Below are 20278 nucleotides of genomic sequence, written 5' to 3'. Positions count from 1 at the left end.
CGTACTTTAATCTTGCGTAACTTAACGACCATGTCTCGGTAGGTCCCGAGTCTGAATAACAAAAAGTCAAGTTAAGTTGACTTGTAAATCAGATTTTTAGTTTGCTCTGGAATTTCACGTCGAATCCCAACTTTTTAGTTGCCAACTTATCAAAAGGCAGCCAACCAACCATTCACCTTCACACCTATGGACAATTTCCTTTTCAATTTACAGTACCTTACCTATTTGCATTTGGACTATAAGAGGAAAGTGGACTTGGAAACATGCAAATTTTGTCAGTGTCTGTGTGCTCGCGCCCCGCCCCCCCCCCTCCCTGTCTCTATTCCCAATCTGTGTGCTAATCACAGTCACCCACCTCTCGTTACCTGTCTTTTGTCTCACGTCTTTGTCGGTCAGTTCCGTTTCTGTGATCCAGTCTGTCGGTCAGTCCTATTGTTGGTTTTATTAGGAAGTTAGGTTAGTTTGCTGGTTTTGTTGGTTTGTCCCCTGATCCTCCCCTTTCCAACTAACTTTTCCTCAATAAACCCAGGTCCAAGCTTTCATTTAGTCGCCCTGCTCCATTCCGATCCGTGACATTCTTCATCTTATTTGTTTTTACCGCCTTGCTTGCCGAATTAAAATGCATGCTGAAGTGATTGTATCGTCTAATTGAGTCACTCGATTTGTTTTAAGGTAAAAATGTCAGTGATTACGTCTTCTTTCTAGGGTGGACCTGCTGGCGCAAACACTGTCCTCAATAAGCCCCAACCCCTCCCATCCTTACACACGCACACACTTCTGAAAGTGAATTTGAAGTTCTGCCAGTTCCTCATCAGCTCTTACCCCCAGACGTCATGTATGCAAGATATACGGTCAAGTACTTCCTCATATTTGAAGTGGAAGGGAAAAAGCTTTTCATAAACATCATGCATTGCTCACTGCTTGTGAGAAAGCCATTTGTGTTAGAGATGGTTATGAAAGAACCCGTGTGTTTGGCTGTGCCCACTGTTGTCACGGAGACCCGCATTCCCCGGACGACTGTCCATGTTAATTGTTAAATTCCACCCACTCATGCTTCTGGCTCCTGGACACAATCAAACAAGTATGGACACCCTCATGTGCTCTTGACTTCCTTCTCCTCTCCTTTTTTTTGTTTTCCCAATTTGTGCCTCTCATGTTCTCATTTCTTGTTTTCCCTTCCCTCAAGGACACAAAACAGCTGTTTGGCTCCAGCAGATCACCACAAAGGGCCTTTAGAAGTTCTTTGCTGTCAAATGTTTGGCAACTTGGGCCAAGTCTCATGGGCGAGTCCAAGAGGAACCTACAACACAAACTCCATTCCATATACAACTTTTAATTCCTCATGACCAAAGGTAAACGCTGTCAGCTGTATACTAAACACGACCTCGGCGTTGGGTACAGTGTTCTTGTTTCCTCGTATCTTCCTTGTCCACTGAAAAGCACGTATGTTGAAAAAACGAGGACAACCCCTCCATTTTTTGTCTTCATATGAGACATTGAAGAAATGAATGCTGCAAATGTGAAGTAGTCAGTGTACACTTTGTATAACAATTAAAATGCACTGTCAAATTGCAACACATAGCCATAAATTTGTCACCACAGGAAACAAAAATGGACACCATAAATGTAGTGTACATCTTTATAACAGTCTAAATTTTCTGGATCCTAAAAATAACTCAATACACTGCTAATAATGTCTAAACCAGTGGCAACAAAAGCGAGTACAGCACAAATGTACAAATGGGGCCCAATTGTTTTTTTTTCTTTTTTTTCCTGTGATGTCAATTTGGTGTATACTCACTCTTGTTGCAAAGGTTTGTTTGTTCACTGTTTTCCCATGAAAAGAAAATGCGAGATTTGTGTGTGTGTGTGTGTGTGTGTGTGTGTGTGTGTGTGTGTGTGTGTGTGTGTGTGTGTGTGTGTGTGTGTGTGTGTGAGGGAGTTTCATGTGAAAAAAAAAAACCACATCATTCCTTAGGAGATGGTTTTTTTCATTAACTAGTGATGACATCCACTGTTATTCATATTGACGTGTTATGAATGGTATTTGAAGAGCACCATTTGTGTTTGCTCAAACAGATCAGTTACAGAATTTTCTTGGGAGTCAAGGTTATGAACTTGTCATTCACTTTCAATTTGAATTTAAATTGAGTGTTACATGTTAAATATAAAATAAGAATAATCAGCAGGAGACTGTAAGGTCTCAATGTTTACTGACTGCAGGGTTGTTGTTTTTTTTCTGTGGCTCGAGTGATGTTTTTCATTTGGGTAAGGTACGTTGTCATTTTGGAACGTGTACCACATTTTGATCCTCACATTAGCAAGCGTTCTTAGGGTTTTCCCCATCATGATGCATTCATCTCATCCACATATGAATGATCACTTGTTAATTGAGTGATTTTAACCCTCCCCTGCAATATGGCCTTCTTTGGACTAGACGAATGAGTAAAAAGCTTGGCAGAGCTCAGCGTGAGACTTCCTCCCCCTTTGGAAAATGACTCACAACTGATGAAACAGTGTGTTTGAACATGAACATCACATTTGAAAATATTGTGTTTATTTCGTACGCTGACTATCTTGTATAAGCGACTATTGAGGAATACTCTCAGTTGTACTGTTATTGTTAGTGTGAAGCGCCTGGTCTATAATTTTAGTGGGAAAAAAAAATGAAAGCATGCTGTGTTGGTTAGTACTTGAAGTGGCTAAGTGCTTTTACAAATGTTTACACATTCTAAAATGACAGACAGGATTTATTCAAGAACATTATATTACAATGCACACATTTCTTAGTAGTGTGCAAATGTGTGCCAAGACATTTGTAAAATTTGTAAGTATTATTAATATGCATTCATTTTTTGGCCCCTTTTTTAGGTTTGCCAGAGGGAAGGGTTGGAAGCGAGACCTTAACCCTAACGCTGCCTGCATGGAAATCAGACGAGGTAACCACTCCGGCCGGCATCAGATACCTTCACCTCGTTCATTTCATTCCGACTTTTGAAAGTATTCCTTAGCTCCTGATTATCAGTAGTTCCCCAAATAAGAAGTGAAGCGTGCTTGTTTTAAGATCTTCATTTGTCACTTCTAAAAGATATTTACTGTAAATATGACACGTAAAACAAAAGCAAATAAACGCCAACATTTTCAACCAAGTCATTGATAATAAATCCAGTAGCCTGATGCTCATTTATAATATGAAAATACACATTAGAAAGGTTCATGGAAATGATCATAGAGTTATAATATATAATGTCATATATTTATTATAGAATATATATGATCATAAAGCTTCAAAACAACTGCTTCTGTCACTGTCACACTTACATCGAATGGCGACGCAGGATAACAATGCTTCGCAATTATTCAAGTTGACTGTCATTTGTATTCAGTTGTTTTAAAATCGTAAACGGATGTATGGCTTCATGTTTTTATTTTTTAGATTTTTTTTGTCTGGGTGATGTACTTGCGAATACTGCAGGGTGAGCTGGGCGAGACTCCAGTTGACTGGAGACTTTGTTTAGGTTCTGAGCCTGCCTTGGGTCATTATTGTGGGGAGCATGTTGTGTGGCAACATTTGATTGATTGCTGTGTGGTTATTTAAAATATGATGTGCTGCTTGTTGCACTTTAATTAACTTTAACTCCATCATAAATCCAAAAAGCACTTTCCTTCATGCTAGTTGGGTTTTATTTGACAAAAGGGAATTTCATGTCATTTTCTAACTCGATTCCAACTCGCGTGTAAGGCGGAATGGAACACTCTTATTTATGACCAGTTGGAGCTTGCTTAGGCCACAGTAGATAAATGATTTATTTCAACAGTCTACCCACTAATCCAAGTTGGAGCCTGAGTCAGTGACTGTGGTTGCTTCTGTCTCCTTCTCCAGCACTGAAGCTTTCAGCAATTCTTGAGGGAAAGCCTCTCCATGACTCAAGTGCAGTCTATCTGAGTAACAAAATTAAATAGCAGTAATTATGGGTGGATCAAGTCATGCAGTGGCTGTGTGGGGGGGGCAAACACCTGATTACAACAAAAACAAAAATGTCAACGATAACCTTCAGGCAAATTTGGGTTATATTTCCATGAGGAATTAAGACGGGAAATTCAGGAAATGTTCCTCATTGGAAACTTGCTGAGAATATTTGTGTCCAGATGAAGGTGAAGGGGGATGTCAGTACAAAGCTTAGAGTGGCGCTGTTTTTCCTATTAGTTGATTTAGATCAGGAAAAAAAAAAGAAAAGAGCATTCACAGGAGCGTCACCTGTGTTTCTTCCACAGTAGACACCATCTGAGTCAGACAAAGCAGAACAATGACTGATATTGGCTTGCACATTTCCTGTTATGGCGCTTATTGTTCCACTTGTGATTATTGCCCCTGTGTGTGCTGTTCAAAAGTTCCACTCTTCCATCCTGGTCAAGGTGATGGTGACATGTGTCACATGTTGAACATGAAGTGTCAGCACACTAGCGAGGAAAAAAAAAACATCATCAGCACTTTAGTTTTTACCAGTATCTCTACTTGTCTTGTGCAAATTTTTGCGGAAATGTGATTTTGGTACTTTCGAATTTGAGGTTAATCAGTTGCAAGTTCAGAATCCGATTAACTACTCACATTCAAACTCATGTTAAAAGGGAGTCAGTACCCAAACTGGAATGAACAAATTTTCTATTCAGTAAGAGTGATCAGTCCTTCCATGTTTTGACACTTATCTTCTAATGTATCTAAAAACAAATGACTGAATTCATTTTAGGCACAGCGTGTGAACACTTGCACCTCCGGAGAACATTGGACCTCAGAGTTTGGCTGTATCCCAAAGGCATCTGTTTCAAGGTAACAGATTCAATGCACAAACTAATTGAAGACTTCCTGCCGTAGTCTGTCTTTGTGTCTGCTATCATTCCACCTTTCTCACCCACACACCCTTTCTCACACATGAAATAACAGTTACCATAGTAACCCTCAGTCATAATTGCTAGCCAGCAGGAAGTGTGAAGCTTTTTTGGGTTAATTAGCACTTCCGTTTGGGAAATGGTGGACTTGGCTGTATTCTCAGTTAGGAGACCTGTGCGTCATGCTGAGAAAGGGGTTTTCCATGTTGTTATAACTGTGGTTATTGTTCTGATGGTTAACTCGGTATCACACCATCAGGGTATTTCATTATGAGGTCATTTTTCAGGTCAGGTTGACTTCTGGATGGAATTCCATCTCACATGCGAGTGCCATATGGTTATTCGATGTTTGCCCCATTTCTATTTTACAGATTTATAAAGCAATTGGATTATTTTTTTTTGTTTGCATGTGTTTTTATAGTATCCAGAATCATCATTCTTTTTCTTGCAGCATCTTGGAACGATGTTAAGACAAAATTAAGAAGCATTATAATGTGTGTGGCATCTTAAGGCAACATTTTTAAGGGGTTGTCATTTATTCATGGAACTTATTTAAGGAACTGTGAAATTGAGTCTTTGTTTCTTCGACGTGATGATATACAATAGTCTGCTGTTTCTTGAGCGTGAAAGACTAAGTAATACTTGAAAATGTTTTATAATTAGTCAAGGGTTTGTGTGTATGTGTGGGGGGTGGTTACACTTAAAAAATGGAAGAAGAAGAAAAAAAAAAAAACCAAGGATTCCCTGTATGTCAATAATTGAGGTTTAATGAACTGGCAAGTCAAAAAGATCGGATTTTTTCCATGACAGTGCTTAATGTTTGAGGGTGTGGTAATCATTTGGAATTTAGCATCCATTTGGTTTTTGGATTGCGCTGATTGTAGGTTTGTAGTCACTGTCATTTATCAAGCGACTCACACACACACACACACACACACACACACACACACACACACACACACACACACACACACAGGCCCTCACTCAATTAGTCTTGTAGGACATTGGTTTTACTCGAGCACTGATTTGTCTCTCGAAAAAATACTTTAATAGCTTTCCCATACATGTTGACACAACTGTAAGAGTTTTACCTTGGTCCCCCTTACAGCTGGATAGCATTGAAGCTCGACCATCCCCACCCACAGAAAGTGTGATCAAACCTCAGCTGGCAATAAAGCGTGCACATGCGAACAAGTGCACATGGAACGACGCTAATGAATCGCAGCCCATTGGAAACCGATGACGAAGATTCCTGAAATTGTGTGTGTGCCTGGCGAGCACGTGTGTCATGAGACTGAAAGTGAGCCTTGATACTTCATAAAGAGTTTTTGGCAAGTGGACATTTTTTGTTTTTTTTTTGCAGCACCATAAATTTTGTTTTAACCACATACGATCAGTGGTTTGTATCCATAACATGGTTTTAGTGTTCTGAAACCCACGGGAGCACTTTCTCTGTCTATAAACAGGCTCACACCTATTTATGATATTTGATATAATAATGTCAACCAATGTGTAATCATCTATCCTTCAACTCCAAAAAAATGGAACCATTTCTTAGCACCTGTTGTCACTCTTGTTGTCAAGAATTGTGAGCCTATCAATCATATAACATCACTTTTAGGAAACTAAAAGAAAATGAACAAGCAAATTGTGCTTAGTTCATTCGTGACTCTCAGTAAAAGTAACACATACACTGGTAGTCATTTAAACCTTGTCTATTCAAATGTTTAACTAAAACATATCATTTTATCGAACAAAAATCGACTTGCCTAATGTTCAAATAGGGCTGCAACTAACAATTATTTTAGTCATCAATTAATCTGTAAATTCAAACAATTTTCCGATTAATCGGAAGACACATTTTTATTTCCATCAGTTTCTTCACAAATAGGACATCATCTAAAATCGACAGTGCAGACAAACAAACTGACTGAGACTGCTGTGGACAAATATAAATAATGTCTCAAAATCATTGTAACTGGTTATTTTTTTTGATATGCTTATGTGTGTTGCATTAACAAAACAGAAAAAAATCAAAAAACAGACATTAGGAAGTAGTTTATGATCAGGAAGAGGAACAGGATAGGTGGAGGCATTAGTAGGAGATTATTTTATGTGTGTGTGACACATGGTGCTTTCTGGACGTGTGTGTGCTTGTGTACATGTGAGATAGAGAACGAGGCTGTGTGTGTGTGTGTGTGTGTGTGTGTGCACTAATGTTGAAATGTGTCAGACATGCTCTTATGGGCCTGAGCGAGCAGGCGTGGCTCTCTCCGGACCTTTTTGGCCTGATATTTGAGTCGTTTCATCACAGTGGGAAAAAGTCCCACTGAAAATGTTGACCATCACTGACAGGTCATTCTTGAGTTGATTTTAAAAAGAGCTTTGTTCGCAAACATTCCTCAAAATGTTTTTCCTAATTGGTTTATAATGATGGCTTCTTATGTTAATCCTAATTTCTAATCACATAGGGGCTATTTGGCCAAAAGCAGAGTTTACGTGCACTCACCAGCATACTTCCACAATGAATCAGTTCTGGCTTGGAGGAACAACTTTAATCATCCTTAAAGCATTTTAAAATTCATCATTTGTGTAATACTATTTGAATAGCCAACACATTGCCCAATGCCTTAAATAAAAAAGTTTCCACTTACGTCAACATTCCATCATTCTTACAGCCCAACTCTAGTCCCTGCCTAATTTTTGAAAACAAAATAATCTCAAATTATGTTACTCATAAAAAAGTTAGGGAATATGGGGCTTTTTGATGAAATATCAGGACGAACCTCAAATTCACTTTCACCTTTACAGGTGAACCTAATTCGATTTTAATGTACATAGTGTTACAAATAAATGAATGGCAAAATCAAATACAGATGTTTGATTCATGAAAAACTCCAAGGATTGGCCACTTCTACACCTTGCTGATGACACTGTGGAGCTATCGTTAGGTGTCGTTCCGGCTCTCACCATGCCAAACTAGAATTTATTGGTTCCTAACTGTTGTTTTGCACGTAACATAATTAAGATAATAATTTGGTGTTATTTTTGGGTTCATCTACATACCTTACATACATGCAGAATACAGTTGGAGTCGAGGCAAAGATCACATCTTCTCATATTGTTGTTAAACTGATGTCAGTTTGGCAAGGAAGACATGTTCCTATTCTCCATGAGACTATCACTTTTATAACAATAGATTTCCATCTTTCAAGTGGGAATTTGTGAGTGTGTGTGTGCGCGTAATGTGCGTCTGGGTGGGTCCTCTTTTGCACGACATTTCTCATTCCTAAAATATTTGTTTTAGATTTCAGTGCCATCAGATTGTTTCGAAAATGACCAAGGTCAGGCAAACGACACACATACACGGGTGCACACACAAACAAACACACACACACTAATTCCATACTTAAATACAAAAAAAAAAAGTGTGTGAGTCCAGATACCTGATAAATTTGCTTAAGTGCAGTGATTTTGTTACTACCAAGCCACCGGCAAGACTACAACACGCCATCATCTCTCTAGTCAACAAAAAAATACACAGCAAAAAATCCTCCCGCAAGAAAGTAGACTTCATTTCATTTTCAAAAGCCACGTATACTGACGTGAATTGAACTCGCAATGATTTGTGTTGTTTCGTTTTCCTGCCTCCATCCTTTCTGAGCTGCCGGGGGCCCCAATTGAGGCCCTCTTGTTTTACATCCTTGTTTTACATAATGCACTGGGGCACTATCATGGTGCGTTAGGGTCATCTATAGGACAGTGACCCCCCTCAGAGTCCAAGTGAAAGAAACCACAGTTTGACTTTCCCTCTGCAGCACTTAAGTGCATTCATGATAAGCAGAAGCTAAACATATCCTGTGTTTGCTTTTAAGATCTTAAATCTTACATGTAGCTTGTCTTAGGAAACACAGTGGCAAGCCAAAAACCTTTCATGGCACACACAATGAAAACACATAACAGCTTGAAAGTAAAACAACCAGAAAATATATATATGCCAATTAAAGTCTCTGACTCTTGATAAGATAACAATTGTAAAAATAACGGATGAAAAAGTGATGTAGACAAGGTTCTCATTCTTTATTTTACCGTTAACGTTTCTGTAATCCTCCATAAAAGCGAACATATTGCATGTTTGTCTAAAAAAAAAGATCTGTCACATGCATGATTGCAGATTTTTTTTTTGTTCAAAATGTTGGCAGTGTACAAATGAATTTGATATTTTCCTAGGAAACAAACATGCTGTGATCTCCTAACCAGGGGAAAATGAAATTATTTATGTGGATGTGGGTAAGCATCAGTCTTGTATTGATTCTTGAATTGTCATCTGCTTATCCTGTTCAGAGCCATCACACCAAAATGTACACTTTGAGCTTTCAATGCATCAACGCTGGCCATGTGAACCACTACATTATGACTTTTTTTTTTTCCCCCCCTCAAACTGCTTTTTCAGGCTCACCGGCTGTGATTAAATGTGAAGCTGTACTTTATTCAGTCGCCAGTTCCCTCTTTTGGATGAGTGGGAACATATTTGTGGAAAAGAATGACTCCTTCCCAGTCTTCTACAATTATACAAGGTAAACGACTGACATGCAAAATGAATGAACACATTTCTGATAATCTTATTCTTCCAATCTCATTTTACAGGGAAAATTTGACTGGAGGTGTCAAAAAAAACACTGTAAATTTAGTGTTCAAAGAAGTAACAAAGGAATGCAATCTTTTTCATTCTCACCATTACCTTGGCCAAAAAAGGTAAGACTGATTGATTGTTCTAAGTTAGAATTGCTTAACATGTAACGCCTCGATACGTAATTTATACAAAAGAACAAAAACAGTTGCAGCTGACTATGTATGCTGGAGTCTAATATAAACCATCGCATTGTATCGACAAAAATCCCGACCTTTGTTATGATTAGCAATAACAAGAAATGCTGAGGATCATTTCAAAAGTACTGCTGTCTTAAGTAATTTCATTCTTATTTTGATGACATATCCAATAACTTATAACAACTTAAAACTTATATCCAATAACTGAAAGCGTCACCGGCAAATTCTGGAGGTCACTGAAGAAGGCCTTACCCAAACACAGAGTAAGACATGTCACTAGAGTCATTTCCCATGACCCTTTTGGAAACAATCTTAGAAACCAGGACTTAAGAATAGAGATGCACTGATATCACTTTACATTTGAGTGCTCGTCAATACCAATCACTCATACATGACTTGAAAATATCATTGTGATGAAAATTTGGTTTATTTAAAATAAATCTTAAAACATCAACATTCAGCTTATGTTGTTTTTGACATGAATAAAATGTGTCCGAAAATGAAACCTTAATTAGAAATGTGAAATGCATGTCAAGTACAAGTAAGGAAGTATCGTATCAAGCAAGACGGAGATATTGTTAGATGGAGAAAAAATTGTTAAATGTTAAAATGAAACTGCAATGTCTTGTGTTGGTGCAAGTGTTTGCAAACACAAACGACTCATATATTTTGCAAAATGTTTATTGAACTGTTTGTTAAAACGCTATATCATGTGTAACTAGTTTAGGTAACCAATTGCAAATTCTAAATGTAAAAGTTGCAGGTAACAGAAAGCTAAAACCACATCGTGTCAGTGACTTATGTTATTCTTCATCAGGCTTTGTTTATTCACGGGTGCTCCTTGTCTATGATTAGGGCTTACCATTAGCAGGTTCTTTTTTTTCATGAGCGGTTACGTATTTGCATGATTTCACACTTAAGACACATGATTCCATTTTTTGGGGCTATTACTAATCAAACAACAAACATTGTTGTGGTGTGATTTAATAAAGTGATAAAACACCAAAATACAACAGAGGAGGAAGAGGGTGAGGGATAAGATGGCACGCGCAAAAAAAAAAAAAAAAAAACTAAAAAAAAATCTGTCAATCACTCAATCACAAGTATTAGGGTTGCAAAATTCTAGAACAGCTTCAAGTTGGCACCTTTCCACAGGAATTAAAGGGAACAAACCAGTTTATAAACATAAAAGTTGGCTCATAATAAGGAAGTTATACTTGGGCGAAATATATTTTTAGCAGTGTCCTGACTAAAACAACCAAGCACAGAGGCACCTTGCCTTAGGAGTGTCCGAACATACGAGTATTTGCAGTCAAGAGCCATTGCTTTATTAATAGCCATTATTTGGAATACTGTATTTCCAATGTCAAGTTCCTATGGAAAGTCACCACACCTCTTTGAAACCCTGCTACGAGATAAAACAAATGCCAAAACAAAACACAATCACACTTATATTTACATGTATATGCACAGCGGCTCAAAGGTGAAGAACAGCTGGCCAGTTATGGATGAAGTAGCAGGAAGGAAAGGGAGCCATGAGGCTTTCATATTAGCAATTCGATGTCATGCTCAGCACACACTGTTGTGTTTTTTCCATTGCTCGGCTGTAAGGTCATAAGGCGAGAATACTAAAAGACTTAAAAGCATGGTGGGGCATGGTCAAACCCGAGGCTGCAATCATTTAAGCCTTTGTCGAGATCTCGGGTGTGATTTTACTGCGACTTGAGTGCTTCATTATTTGTCTGTGTGCGCCTTCAGCTTCCTCTCCCAAAGTTTTTGATTATCAGAGAAGCCTTGCTTGCCCTTGTTGAAGGAGTTTGGTCCTGCTGATGTCGGAGTCTCCCTAAAAAGATTTCAGATAAATAACATGTTAAATGCTGACTGGACTTGGCATACAAATGAATGCACTGTAGTATGATCCTAATTTTAGTTACCTTTTATAATGGTTAATTATACATTTGTCAAACACTAAAGGGGAAATTAAAACTTCCCTTGAATTGCAAAAAACATAAGTAATGCACTGTTTTAATATTTAAAAAAAAAAATACAGCTCAACATTTAATTCATGTGACTTTCCCCTAACTACCACTAGAGGGAGCCCGTATACTACACTTTGTGAATTACTGACCGAGTATGACTAACAATGAGAATAGTGATTTGGACTGTAAATACAACACAATGATACCAAAGCCATGCAATATTTCAAACTCATCTTACTACACTCACAGACAAAGATGTCACAAAAAAGAAATCATGTCACCAAAGAAATATGTGGGGGTTTCAAAGTTGACTAGGCAGAAGTAAGACAAAGTTGTTAAGGTACCTCCCGATGTTCTTCATTCTCATTTTTGCCTCTGGGGGCATCTCCTCAGGCTCGCTCTGCAAGGTGAGAACATTTTATCAGCTCATTTACATTGGTGGTCTTTTAGCAAGTGATGGCCATGCTTTTTGCATGTGGTTTTTCTGAGAACATGTCTACAGGAATAGTCATGTGTCAATGTGGATTGTTGTAAAAATGTCATTGTCCATTAGAGACAAAGAAATGAAGACGTCTTCTCTCAGTACTAAAAGAAAAGCAAACATCTGCTCTACCACATCTTGCAGCTATATAGGCAAACTTCACAATACCTCGATTACATTTCGAAACTACATATCAAGCAAATAATTCATCAAGGACCTTGCGATCTTGACGTTTTACAGAGCAAAGGAGACAGGTTTAATGACTACACCCCTACCCAGAGATGGGAGAGGTAGCTCACCACATTTGAAGGCCAGATGCTTAGAAGGTTTCCCCATTCACAATTGTCTAGTTAGTATTTAAAAAAAAAAAAAAAAGTACAATTGTCTTTGGCAATTCTTCCATTCCAGTACTTACATCATCATCTTCATTGAAGACGGATGCCAAGCCAAGCTTTTTAGGAGGGGCTGTTGGTACAGGCTCTTTAGGTTTCTAAAGGCAAAATAGTGAGGAAAAGAGGGGGAATTACATTTCACAGCATAATCCATGATTACCTCAACATATTTCCTCAAGACAAACTCCGGACTGCTTGTCTTCATTCGGTTCTCGCTGAGTGAACTCTAGCCTAGCTGACAAACACTTTCTAGTTAGCTCTCAAAGACCCCCCAAAAATATATATATATATATATATATATATTTTTTTTTACATCTTGCTTTGCCTCAGGTACCTTGTTGGCTGGTCTTTATGTTTTGTCAGCGAGAGTGATCCCAAGCCAATATGCTGTGACTTGTGGCGCCTAAATTCACATGGACTTGCATTTAGAAAATGTGTTTATATCTGAAGAAAATATAACAGACAAGATGTGGCTGTGTTTCATTGTTTACTTCTCAGGCATGTGTGATTGTCTACTCAAGTAGCGCATTTGAGTACTTTTCTCATCTCTACGTATAGACAAACATTCCCAGTTCTATTCACACCTAAGGATAACTCTGTGTCTTCAACTGATTGCTTTTAGAATACAGGACAAAGCCAGAGGACCCAATGAAAATAATGCAAACTCCACACAGAAAAGCTCAAGTCTAGATTCCAACCACAAAACTCAGAAGGTCCCCAGAAGATGAAGCTGCAGCTAGCTCAATAAATAAAACAATCAAAGAAGCAAACCATTACTCACACTTGCTCCAAGCTTGATCGAGATAGGATTTGACTTTATCCCAGTGTTGCTGCTCGTGCCGGAACCTATTTTGGATGCTTTGCGAGGCGCTGGTGGATCTGACGGGGTTTCGTCCTCATCCTCAGAAGAAAGATGCTGGGATGTGCGTTTGAGTTTGCTCGCTCCTCCGCCCACCGTGCTACAAGAGACAGGCTTAGTTTTCACTCTGCCTCCCTCCTCCAGCGGCCCTGCTTGAGGCAAGACAACTCACCAAGGTGAACAACGGTTTTGTTACAGAGCTATAAAACATTACCTGCACTGCTATGTTTGTAGCCACCAAATGTGACATTAAAAAAAACGTCTAAATTTAAGTCATGCGTGCACTGCCCAGTATGAGATAGATTTGCAATTCATTCGAGTTTGAGCAAAGCTACCTATCTCAAATACATTTTTGACCACTTGTAACCTTAGCGCATAAGCACAGAATGCGATGATTGCATACTAATTTGGATGCAATTTCAACATACGATGGTATCTTTTCAAAACAACACATGACATGTTAGCATGTTAAATTTTAGGATGGACTTCCACAAGTGTCATATTTCTAACCGACTGGGGAATATGGGAAGCAATGCATACACAGACTTCATTAAAAAGCGTGTTAAAATGATTGAAATAGCACAGATATCACCTCCGTCGTCGCGGCGGTCTCTCCTGCTGCGTTCGAAGTTCGCCATTTTAACTTAAATGGGCTGCAATCCGCTTCTTCTTCGCTTTTGTTTCGATTCCGAGCGTCTTGGCGCCACCAACGGCGAAATGCCGCCCCTTGTCTTTTTCACCTTCATTCAGTTTGTTTGATTTTTGAACACCCTTTGACTCTTGAAAAATTAGAAATGGCATTAATTTTATTTGTCCTGGATATCAGATATCAATAAAACTGCTTTCCACAAACTGGTGCTTAAATGCAGTTACACGGTTTAGCCATCTACGGTGGTGTTGGCGCTCGTACATATGTTCACTCTTCTATTTATTACAGAAGAAGAATTTCAGTCCATGACGTCACAAACCGGAAACGAGAGAGCCCGGTGATGTACACCAACAGGTAAGCTTCTATGGCTCCATATTTGCGCATCGTTTTAGGCAGGTATTCTGTAAAAAAAAATGACCAACAACTTCTTACATTCATGATGTTGGCGTTTTGTGAAGGTTGCTCCATATTTACGTCAGATGAGTGTGTCGTGCAGAGAGAATTTAGTCCCCAGTCCTGTAACTCCAATTTTAGATCTGTAAACATACACCTAGTGAACCACCTAATCATTGTGTTTACATATTTAACTGCAATACACGGTCAAAAATTTACCCTATTTGTGTAATGCAGTGGAGATCCGACAGTTTTAGCCACATTATGTTACGTTTGGTAGACTCTGTCCTAAGGCAAGTTATGTAAATACGTATAGAAATACAAATATCTGTTTTAACTTAAGTTAGTAAACACCAGTGTTTAGACTGCACACAAAAAAAACGAATCTAATTTATCTTAAGCCTTCAGGATCATAAGTGTGAGTCGATGTAACTTAAATTATATTAGGACTGATTTGTGAAACAATCAGCTATCTGGCTCCACAATAAAAGCAGCATTTTCCTTTCTTTAATTGGTTTGTCAAAGCAAGTCAAGTTCGATTATCTGTAATCGTCTGCACACATATCTCTGTTGAGACCTAATGTATTTGATCACAAGATAATTATCATCTTATTAGATAAATATTGATGGTGAATTTCTGCTGATGATATACCTGATGGTTTTTTAATAATTCCGATGTAGTAGTGTGTGGCGGTATTAAGAGTTGGATAATTAAGTCTGTACTAGGTATCAAATTTCACTGCCGGCCACTGCAAAAACACAATTGTACCCCTTGTGCAAAATTTGGTTGAAGAAATTGTTTTCATTTCCATCCCTCTGAAAGGCTTTCTATTTATTTCCACAGGCTAGTTTTTGAATAAAATAATGTTCCAGTCAAGATGGGGCAGACAATGTGCATCTGCTCCCGTGGCTCCATCACCGTTGATAACAAAAAATACTACTTCTTGCAGAAACTTGACGAGGGGTAAGATAACACGTATGGTACATTAGCATCAGCAGTTTATCTATTTACTTTATAACAAAAGTTGCCTTTCAACAAAATGCTGAATTCTTCTTAATTCCTCTCTCCAGTGGTTTCAGTTATGTGGACCTTGTTGAGGGGGTAAAAGATGGTCGCTTCTATGCCCTGAAGAGGATTCTGTGTCATGATCGAGAAGGCCGCCTGGAGGCCCAGACAGAAGTGGAGATGCATCATTTGTTTAATCACTCCAATATACTGAGCCTTGTGGCGCACACCTTTGTTGAGCGCAATGGGAAAAGTGAAGCCTGGCTGCTTCTGCCTTATATAAGAGTAAGTTGCTTCTTCTTAGTCATCCATCAAACGCTCTGATGCTCATATTATCTGCCTGTGTGTGCAAAAAAAAAAAAATCCAGAAGGGAAGCCTGTGGTCAGTTCTGGAGAAGCTTCGAGACAATGGGAGCTACATGCCTGAGAAAAAGATTTTAAAAATCTTTCGTGGGATCTGTTCAGGACTCAAGGCAATCCATGACAAAGGTTATGCTCATCGGTAAGAACTCTGAACACCATTTTGATAGTATGTCAAGTAATTCACTTGTTTTATGAAGTGTAATTAAAGGTCACACACGCACATACATTGAAGTAGTACATTTGTGTCTTGATGTATACATTTAAGGGCTGTGGCAATGTCACTGGGGTTGGCCGTTTACCACATGGTCCATTTGGCATTCCAGGGACTCCGCAAATCCTTCAAAAGATTTCCATGAATATGAAATCAAGGGTTTAAATCGTCCTAAACCAACATTAAGAAGCATAAATAGGATTTTATTATTGTTAATAATAATAAAAAATACTGAATGCGGATCCAACAAAAAGTGCTTTTAGCCAGGACTAAACAGCATATGCATGTTATTTACTGTATGTTCTGTAGCAACTTGACACAACATGGGACATGGGTAATATTTCCGGCTTCAATTTTATAAATAAGTCTTGAATTGAACTTTTCTTGAGCTGTAGCCATCTCGGTCAAGGTATCACTGTAACTTTTTCTTTTAGTCTGAAAATAAATAAGAGATAGATACTGATGTCTTCAATGTGTTTGGTCAGAGATCTTAAACCTACAAACGTGCTTTTGAATGAGGATGACAGCCCTGTCTTGATGGATCTGGGTTCCATGAACACAGCCCGCATTGAGGTAAGAGTCTTCAAGCGTTTAGAATATTTATGAGTATCCCAAAGTACACTTAATTTACCTCGAGCGTGTATTTTAAGATACTGTCAGCTGCTTTGTGACTCATCTTGACAGACTGGTTGGATTGGGTAACTTGCTTAACAGTGTTGACTGAGAATATTGGGTTGTGTGTTTTTAAAAGTGACTGGAGTTTTTGGTTTTAAAGTTTCGGGAAGAATTCACATATGGTCTGATTTAATAAGAGCCTAAATGGTTGATTTATGTCATAGTTGATGACCTTCACATGCTGATTTGCAGCTGCCTTTCAGAGGTGGTGTTCCATCTCCTGTGCCAGTTTTTTCCGTTTTGAAACGACTATTTAGCCCATTTTCAAATGTAATTCCCCCGTAGGCTAGGTTTATAGATTAGCTTCCACATCAGTTTGTTTTGCACATAAGAGAATTAAAAAAAAAAAAATAATTCTCGTTTTTGCATGCGCAAGCTTTTCGTGAATCAAGCCCATAGATGGCTATGACTGTCTACACTCTTCAGGGGTGACTGTCCAATTCTGCAACTATTTAGTTCTCACATTTGGGACTCAATTCCAGGTCAAAGGATCCAGAGAAGCAATGACTTTACAGGACTGGGCTGCACAACGATGCACCATTTCCTACCGTGCACCTGAGCTCTTCAATGTGGAGAGCTACTGTGTTATTGACGAGCGCACAGATATTTGGGTAAAGCTGGATATTTTACTTTTTGTTAGTGAATCTCGTATACGCTGTGACATTGTCAACAACACTCTTTCCCTTATTTTGCTTTTGGCTGTACTCATCCAGTCACTGGGATGTGTGCTATACTGCATGATGGTGCTGGAGGGACCCTACGACATGGTGTTTCAGAGAGGCGACAGCGTTGCCTTGGCAGTCCAGAACCCTCTGCTCATCCCACAGCCCTGCAGGTCAGTTGTCAATCCTTTTAACACTGGGATCCTAATCAACACAATGATTCTATTCATATATCAAATAATTGTTGCCCATTTAAATCGTTGTGAATGCCAATAATAATCTTTTCCAGCTCTGCCCCCCCCATAAAAAAAAAGGGACAGGCGTTACAGTATAGTAGTTAAAGACAAATTTGAGTAAAATGCTGTACTTTTAGTCAAAGAATACACTTGAGTATTATTATGTGATCTGTTTGTGTTGCTCCACCATCTGTGTGCAAATGTCTGTTTGTTTCTACTGTCAATGCTAACAGCCAGCATGTAAATGGTGTTTTTCATGTATGTTAGCATTGAGCTAAACAAACTCTTGTGAGACATTTATTGTGAAGTAAGTTGAACTGGATTCACTGCCACCAATCAGCAGTCTTATCTCAAGTTTAAGGTCAAAACCAAAAAAGTCGGACGAATGATGTTTTGTACCCGGAGCAAGCGCTCACTCAAGGCACCAGTTGGAGTGCAATGTTTAACCTGTCAACATGTCACATCCCATGAATTTTTCCTGGTTTGTGTGTCTCTCCCCCAGTTACTCGGAGGGGCTGCAGTTGCTGCTGAGCTCCATAATGGTGTCAAACCCCCAAGAGAGACCTAACGTCAGCTGGGTACTTGAGCAGGTACAGGACCTACAGAGTTACAGTCCAAACACCCAAACCAATACCGTCTGAAAGGACTTTGCACACACGGACACACGTCTCACAAATGGAAATCCTTAAAAGGGTGAAAACACAGCAATATATTTAGTTTGGGAAATAAGGTGACATTTTGACTTTTGAAGGATTTGCTGCTTTACTTATTAGCTTAGAATTTTGTCAGATGACTCATAGTAAATGGAATCTCCATTCCCCACTTTTGCTTTCCATTATACTCTTTCATCTTCAAAATTGTTCTTTTGTGCCTTATGTGCTCAAATGAGGCAGTTACAAGTTAGAAACTCAACACAGAGTTAGACATTTTCCACAAATTGTCGGAATGTGCTTGCAGGCATCCTACCCTGTAGCTCAACATTAATCAATATTTGTCTTGTGCTTTGTTAAATACTGATTAAATCAGAAAGCTTGATAATAGGTGAGCAGATAAGCAAATTTCCCATCAGGTTTTTTTTTTTTTTTTTTAGCTGTTGGGTGGAAATTAATTTTTATGGCCTATAATGTTTGTCAAATGTTCATGTGAAGGAACACATTGAGATTGACATTCCGTGCCAAAAGAAAGAGGCTAGATTAGATGTCACATTTCTGATGATGTCGTTATTCCTTAGTAATATTTGAAACTTCCAGTTTTGGTATGTAATGTTTTTTTTTTTTTTTTGAAGTCACACACTTGCGCACACATGCACACAGTCATATGTGGGAATTGAAGTCATGGTGCCTGCACACAAGACAGGCGAGTGTACCACTACACCATCAGCCATTTGCACAAGTACTAACTGTATCAGTCACCTTCAACTGTAGCAGCGCCTTATTGCAATGCCGCTTGTGACCATACGGTGGCACTACATAATCACTGGCAATTTATTACTTTTTTCTTTTCCACATTCTTGGTCACAAAGTAAGCTTTTAATTATTCTCATAAGTACTTGAGATAATTTTAGTCAATTAACTGAAATCATACAGCAACATTTCCCCCTGTGTTAGTGTTAAATTTAGGCTTGTGTGACTTTTACACTTTTCAGGGCTTCCCCTCATCAGGTCTCCTATTTAATTCTCATGGTACTCTTTTTTTGTGTTTGGTTTTAAATTCCTGCTTACATCGTGTGTTGTATTTGCTGTGACAACCTGACCTTGTTTGTAAATTAAAACTCAGTTAATTATTTCAATAATAATTACTAACACTCTGGTTCACTCAATGTTTGAAAGTGAATGTTTACTATTATTGTCATGATAATGTCATGATGTTGTTGGTGAAAAGTTATAGCTTTTGTCATTTTTTTCAATTGTACAATTTCTTGAATATCGTAAAAAAAAGTAATGAAATAAGGAAAGCTTTGTTGTTTAGGCCAGTGCACAGAAAAATGTGACACACTTGAATGACATGAGTACACAGTCAGTCAAAACTGTTCGGACACTTGCATAAAAGAAAGAAATACTCACAAACTGACACAAGTTATTAGAAATAAACTTTTACTGAAAATGAGCTAATGAAGCATTGCTCTGTTTTTGTGGTCCAACTGCATTAAGAAAAAGGGGGGGAAAAAATAGCCAAATAGTTTTACTTCTTCTTTTCTGTTTGGCTTGTCCCCTTAATATGTTGCTGCGCGACCTTTTGAGGTGAATGAATGCTACAATCAAGCACAGGATTTCGATTCACCTACTGCCAAGTATTTTGGCCCACTCCACGTGAGCAAGTTTACAGTTTTGGGCTATTTTTAGCTGTGTTTTGTTTTAGCTGACCTTGGCGAGCACATTTCCCTCCAGAATGCCTGGATAATCTTCAGATTTCATTGTACCATGTACAAATTTGAGACAGCCAGTGCTGGATGTCGCAAAGGAATCCAGGGACAAAATTGAACCTCCTCCTCACAGTCGGTGCGGCATATGCTTCATGTTTGAACATTGAGTTGATGTGAATTGCCCAAAAACAAATTCCAGTCTTTTCAGCTTCAATTCTTTTCAATGACCTTTGTGAGTTTTATGGAGGAAAGCCAACAGTTTTGCCTGTGTATATAAATATATATTAGAAAAT

At 38.5% G+C, this 20278-nt stretch overlaps 2 protein-coding genes and 1 long non-coding RNA gene across 3 annotated transcripts; 2 read left to right on the top strand and 1 right to left on the bottom strand.

Moving 5' to 3' along the window:
* The first annotated feature begins 698 nt into the window (after nt 1–698).
* LOC147059137 (uncharacterized) lies at nt 699–6219 on the top strand. Its single transcript, XR_015065634.1, has 4 exons — nt 699–1352; nt 2872–2939; nt 4749–4828; nt 5996–6219. It is a non-coding gene; the product is annotated as an uncharacterized LOC147059137 (long non-coding RNA).
* A 4165-nt stretch (nt 6220–10384) lies between these two features.
* On the bottom strand, nt 10385–14066 carry pcnp (PEST proteolytic signal containing nuclear protein). The gene is made up of 5 exons (XM_085908531.1): nt 14021–14066; nt 13351–13577; nt 12593–12667; nt 12041–12096; nt 10385–11560 (listed from the first exon to the last, which is right to left on the bottom strand). Exons 1-5 carry the CDS (start codon nt 14064–14066, stop codon nt 11452–11454), a joined length of 513 nt encoding a protein of 170 aa, XP_085764657.1. The 3' UTR covers nt 10385–11451.
* A 317-nt stretch (nt 14067–14383) lies between these two features.
* On the top strand, nt 14384–19729 carry stk16 (serine/threonine kinase 16). Its single transcript, XM_085907581.1, has 8 exons — nt 14384–14431; nt 15315–15434; nt 15542–15761; nt 15845–15978; nt 16536–16623; nt 17208–17336; nt 17439–17560; nt 18126–19729. Exons 2-8 carry the CDS (start codon nt 15349–15351, stop codon nt 18262–18264), a joined length of 918 nt encoding a protein of 305 aa, XP_085763707.1. The 5' UTR covers nt 14384–14431; nt 15315–15348; the 3' UTR covers nt 18265–19729.
* The last annotated feature ends 549 nt before the right edge of the window (nt 19730–20278 follow it).

The sequence above is a fragment of the Syngnathus leptorhynchus genome, chromosome 3, assembly GCF_054491065.1.
Source record: "Syngnathus leptorhynchus isolate UIUO chromosome 3, UIUO_Slep, whole genome shotgun sequence".
Classification (NCBI taxonomy): Eukaryota; Metazoa; Chordata; class Actinopteri; order Syngnathiformes; family Syngnathidae; genus Syngnathus; species Syngnathus leptorhynchus.
Note: the sequence above shows the minus strand (reverse complement) of the source record. Positions and strands in the feature narration are given on the sequence as shown.

Excerpts from the sequence above, each read along its gene's own strand:
- stk16 (XM_085907581.1), top strand. The coding sequence starts at position 15,349 with ATGGGGCAGACAATGTGCATCTGCTCCCGTGGCTCCATCACCGTTGAT. Across the intron at positions 15,435-15,541 it reads TTGCAGAAACTTGACGAGGG|TGGTTTCAGTTATGTGGACC; the intron begins GTAAGATAACAC and ends TCCTCTCTCCAG. Across the intron at positions 17,337-17,438 it reads ACGAGCGCACAGATATTTGG|TCACTGGGATGTGTGCTATA; the intron begins GTAAAGCTGGAT and ends GTACTCATCCAG.
- pcnp (XM_085908531.1), bottom strand. The coding sequence starts at position 14,066 with ATGGCGAACTTCGAACGCAGCAGGAGAGACCGCCGCGACGACGGAG. Across the intron at positions 12,097-12,592 it reads TCTTCAATGAAGATGATGAT|AGCGAGCCTGAGGAGATGCC; the intron begins GTAAGTACTGGA and ends CTCACCTTGCAG. Across the intron at positions 11,561-12,040 it reads AGAATGAAGAACATCGGGAG|GGAGACTCCGACATCAGCAG; the intron begins GTACCTTAACAA and ends AAATCTTTTTAG.